Below are 4,730 nucleotides of genomic sequence, written 5' to 3'. Positions count from 1 at the left end.
CCAGCAGCAGCTGCTGGCCGAGGCCCAGGATGTGCGGCAGCGGCTTCAGGGGTGCACCGAGCGGGCCGCGGGGCAGGCGCTGCTAGCGCAGGCTCGGAACTCAGCCACCAGGAGCCGTGCCAAGGACCGGGATGACTTCAAGGTATGCGGCGTCCTTGGGGCCCAGTGTGCTGGACCCAGACGGGCAGGAGCCAGGGTTAGGCTGTGCCCCTGAGGTTCCAGGCTCCCGGAGCTCCTGTCGGCCCTGGCAGTAGTCGGCCTGCTCACCTGTAAGCTGAGGCTGGACCCACATTTCCGTGATGCCCCACCCAGATCTCACGTGAGCCTCTGGTCGTTACCCCCACCACCACCCCCAGGCTGAGCTCGGGTAGGGAGGGCTCATCCTCCAAACAGAAATGTGGAGCGAGGTGGTACCAGGTAGCCAGTGTTTCTGCAGTGAGAGCAGAGACTAGCTTTTCCTTCCCAATCCATTGTCTTTGCTATTAATACATACATACATATATATGCTTCATGGTCTCAAAATGGCTGCTGTCTCTCCAGGTGTCAGATCTGCTTCTACCCAGAAAGAGGAAAGTGGCTCTGTCTTACAGCTCATCAAGTCTTTCCCTTAATGTTAGAGAGAGGGTTTCCCCAGCACCTTCCCTAATGTTGGGCCTTAGTGGCCAGCGCCAGGTCACATGGCCAACATCCCATGGACCTGACCTTTATCCATCAGGACTGGTTTAGTCAACAATGCACATCTCCCGCTGCCTAACAGGTCCAGGCTGGGAGTGGGCGGAAGGGGGGACCTGGGAAGGTGAGGGGCACCAAGTTGGCCTGACTTTCGTGCTGTCTCCCGCAGAGGACTCTGGTGGAGACCGCAGCGGAGAGCGTCTACGTGACCTTCGCCGGCGTAGCCCGCCTGGTGCAGACGTATTCCCAGCGCGTGGGGAGGGTGGCGCAGGATCAGGAGGAGCGGACACTAGAGCAGCTGAAGACGCTTCAGGGTGCGCCCCCTGGAGGTCCCAGCTGCCACCTGTCTCCCGGGTCCTGGGGATTCAAAACTTGGCCCGGCCCATACTCCCCTCTTCCTCCCCTCTTCCTGCCCACCACCCCCTTTCCCCCTTCGATAAGGGCGGACAATTCCAGCCCCACCAGATCCCCCTGCTGGGTAATTCGCAGAGGGGAGTGTGGCGCCCCCTAGTGCTAGTGTCCCCCACACCCCACCCACCCCACCTCGATAAGGGCGGACAATTCCAGCCCCACCAGATCCCCCTGCTGGGTAATTCGCAGAGGGGAGTGTGGCGCCCCCTAGTGCTAGTGTCCCCCACACCCCACCCACCCCACCCGCACTGCGGCCGAGCTTAGCTGGGAGGGGACCCCCTCGGCTTGTCCACAGCAGTACACTCCGGAGTCCAGGGGTGCGGTTGCAATAATCTGTCTGGCCGATGGCGTGCACCAGGCCTGTCCTGGGCACCACTGTAAAATTCTGAAAGCCACACAAGCTCTGAGCAGCAGAGTCTGCAGAACAGGAAAGAGCTCAGAGTGGGGGCTGTGACTAAGCCACGCCCTGCTGTGAGTCCTCCCCCCCTCGCGGTGGGTGCTGGGCTGCCGTGACGCTCTCTTTGTGGAGCAGTTGCTTCCCTCCTCCTGGCACCTGAGACCGGGCCCGTGGCCGGAGCCTCTGCAGCTTGCACCGCAGGTGCACCCCACTCTAGGAACAGCTGTGTCCCGCTCCCCTGGGACCCCACACCATCACCCCACCTGGGCTGGGCTGGGCAGAATCTGCGTCGCGGCCTACAGCTGACTGTCCTGTGTTTGATGATTGACCCAGGTGAGCGGATGGACAACTACAAGCTGAAGAAAAAGCAGGAAGTCAGCGAGTCCTCCCTGGGGAGCCAGGCAGCAGGCAGTGCCCCCCAGGGGGTCCCCCAGAGGTGAGGCTGCACAGTGGTCGCGTTTGGCAGGGGCTCTCCACCCAACCCTGTGCCTGTGCTTCTGGGCCGCACGTCAGCTGGTGCCCCTGCCTGCATCCATTCCTGCCCCGGCCGCGATTCGTGGTGACATGGAAAAGGACACAGAGTGACCCGAGCTCCGGCTGCGCTGACGCTGAGGCCTTCATCCGCCCCCAGGGTGCTGTGCCGGCAGCGGAGGCTCCGGGCCCAGCTCACCGCCCACCAGCGGCTCCGCCTGGATGTGCAGAGGCAGAAGGCCCGGACCCTGGAACGGCTGGAGGCCCAGCTGGAGGCGCAGCTGCAGGTAGGGCCACCGTGGGAGGGGCTCGGGGGCCTCTGGGGCCAGCGTCTTGGAGCCACAGTCCCCTTGGCCGGGCTGGCAGCCGGGTCAGTGGAGGCAGTGAGAGGAGCACACGTCCCTCGTGCTGATCACCGTCTGCGCCTTTGGGCCGTGCTGCTGGTGGTGACTGAGGGGTCACTGCATGTGAACATACAGGGCGCTGGCTCTGGGGTATGAAGTTGCCATTCTGCCCGGAAGCCCCAGCCAGTGAGCACCTTGGACACCCGCCAGAGTGGGCACGTGGGAGCTTTGTCCCCTCCGTGTAACCGGACAGCGTGGTCTTAGAGCTGTGGCCACCGTGAGAATGTGACTGCTGGCCGTGAGCGTGTGGGTCTGTCCCGGACTCTGCACACACTGCCACGGAGGAGGAAACTGTGGCTCGTGGAGGGGAGGAGACTGGCCAGGGGCACACAGCTCACAGGTCGTGGCCCCAGGCCTGTCTGCTTGGATCGTGGTACATGTGGGCAGCCAGAGTGGGTAGAAGTGGTCATTGTCCACGCCGGCCTGGGCCCCCCGCTCCTCTGCACCCCGAAAGTGGCCGGTGGGAGAGGAGCAGCCCCCTTGCTCTGCCCTGCTCCGGAGCTCTCTGGCAGAGCCCTCTCTGCATGGGGGACGTATCCCCCAACCAGCGACAACATGCTCAGGCGCTGTCCCCGTGGAGCAGACCCACTGGGGGAAGCCAGCTGATGCTCTCTGCTCACCTGTCAGGAAGCCGAGCAGACCTTTGTCACCGAGCTGGCAGCACTGGCCCGAGTGCCCCTTGTGGACAACAAGCCATTCTCCAGTGAGCGCGGGCAGCCAGGTGAGTCAGCCACCAGGTGGGCAGGGAATATGGGCTCCAGTCCCACCTCGAGCCAGCCGTGGAGGAGTCATATGAGATGCGATCCAATGCACAGTGAATGTTTGCGCTTTCTAAAAGTTATTACAGTAAAAGACACGCTGCCATCAGTCCCTCTTACATCCCTCCCCGTGCTGCTGACACACTGTCCCGTTGTCCCTGCCACTTTCTGCAGCAGATCTGGAGTCCTCTTTCTTGCGGGTCTTCAGCGGCACTGTCCCAGCTGCCTTCGGGGCCTGGACTGATTAAAAATGTTTCCCTTTTTCGGTCATCTTCACTTTGTGTGAGTGCAGGAGGTTTCACAATGCCAGACCCAGTGAATAAGGCAGATGATGACCAGTGTCATGTTCTTAGTTAACAGAAATTTCTGTCCGTATTTGACCAATGAAGGGCGGCCCAAAATATGATAAGGCTTAAATTAAAAATCTATTATAGTAAAAGACACATTATGATTAATCCCCTGAAAATATCCCTTCTCCCTTCCAACGCACTTACCACATCGTTCTTGGCATTGTGTCTTTTACTGTAATAATTTTTATTTTCATCTAAACGCTTGGATCTTTCTGTATCTAACCCAGCTGGGCTCCAGGTCTCGTGTCAAGAACATTAGACACCTTCCCAAAATAAAAGACCCAATAAAAAGTAGGCAACTGAAATGAGCGGACAGTTCCAGAAGGACAAATGGATAATAAATACATGGAAAAAGCTCGACATCATTAGAGAGATGCAAATTGAAACAGCAACAAGAACAGCTATCACCAAGAAATCAGAATCTAGAATCCCTGGGGCCAGGGAATTAGCCCAGTGGCACCTTGCCTGACTGGCAAGCGACAGATCTTGACTTCGATTTCCAGTACCAAAAAAAAAAACAAACGCTAGAGAGGCTGCAGAGGGAAAAGGAACCCCAGTAGGGAAATTCCTCAGAAAACTGAAACTAGAAATTCCACGTGACACCTTCTAGTACCTTCCCCAAAGAGTTAAGACACCATATTGTGAGGATCCATGCATGCCGTTTACAGCAACACGACTCATAATGGCTACATTTCAGAAGTGGCCTATTTGTCCGTGAAGAGATGAATGGCTAAAGAAATAGTGTTTATATGCCACGGAGCACTGCTCTGCCACAAAGAAGGATAAACTTGAGTCATTTGTAGGAAAACAGATGCACCTTGAGACTAATGTTCAGTGAAATCAGTCAGACACACAGCTTAAATATTGCATGATTTCTCTTATATGAGAAACCCAAGGAATAAATAAAGAGCAAATAGATAATAGGACGTAGGGAGGTAGACATGGGGGGCGGGGTAAAAGAGGGGATCAGGAGATGGAAAGAGAGGAGAGGGCAGCGAGGGAGGTGTGAAAAGAATTAGGATGTGTCACATGCACGTACCAACGGCCCACGATGGATGTAGCCCTCACGGACCTACAAACGTGTAGTAATAAAAACTAAAGAAATGCGTCCTGACGGGTGCGTTCTCCCCAGCCTGCCCCTCAGCACTGTGCTGGCTGGGAAGGAACTTGGCTTCCCCTCCTGGGCCTCAGTTTCCCTGTTGTGAAGGCCCACAGAGGGGACGCAGACCACCAGCCACGCGGCAGGGTGGCCTCGCCCCAGCATTAC

The 4,730-nt window shown here is 57.6% G+C and overlaps 1 protein-coding gene across 1 annotated transcript in view; it reads left to right on the top strand.

Annotated features, from left to right (window-relative positions):
• Positions 1-4,730, top strand: part of LOC109118605 (ellis-van Creveld syndrome protein) — a 6,368-nt gene that overhangs the window by 367 nt on the left and 1,271 nt on the right. The window contains exons 2-6 of the mRNA XM_019210264.1: positions 5-142; positions 842-986; positions 1,814-1,916; positions 2,112-2,238; positions 2,983-3,076. Coding sequence (XP_019065809.1) covers positions 5-142; positions 842-986; positions 1,814-1,916; positions 2,112-2,238; positions 2,983-3,076 — 607 coding nt within the window. The remainder of the gene's footprint in view (positions 1-4; positions 143-841; positions 987-1,813; positions 1,917-2,111; positions 2,239-2,982; positions 3,077-4,730) is intronic.

The sequence above is a fragment of the Fukomys damarensis genome, unplaced genomic scaffold (genome assembly GCF_012274545.1).
Source record: "Fukomys damarensis isolate Sample0158 unplaced genomic scaffold, DMR_v1.0_HiC HiC_scaffold_35, whole genome shotgun sequence".
Lineage (NCBI taxonomy): Eukaryota > Metazoa > Chordata > Mammalia > Rodentia > Bathyergidae > Fukomys > Fukomys damarensis.
This window is presented reverse-complemented; position numbering and strand designations above follow the sequence as displayed.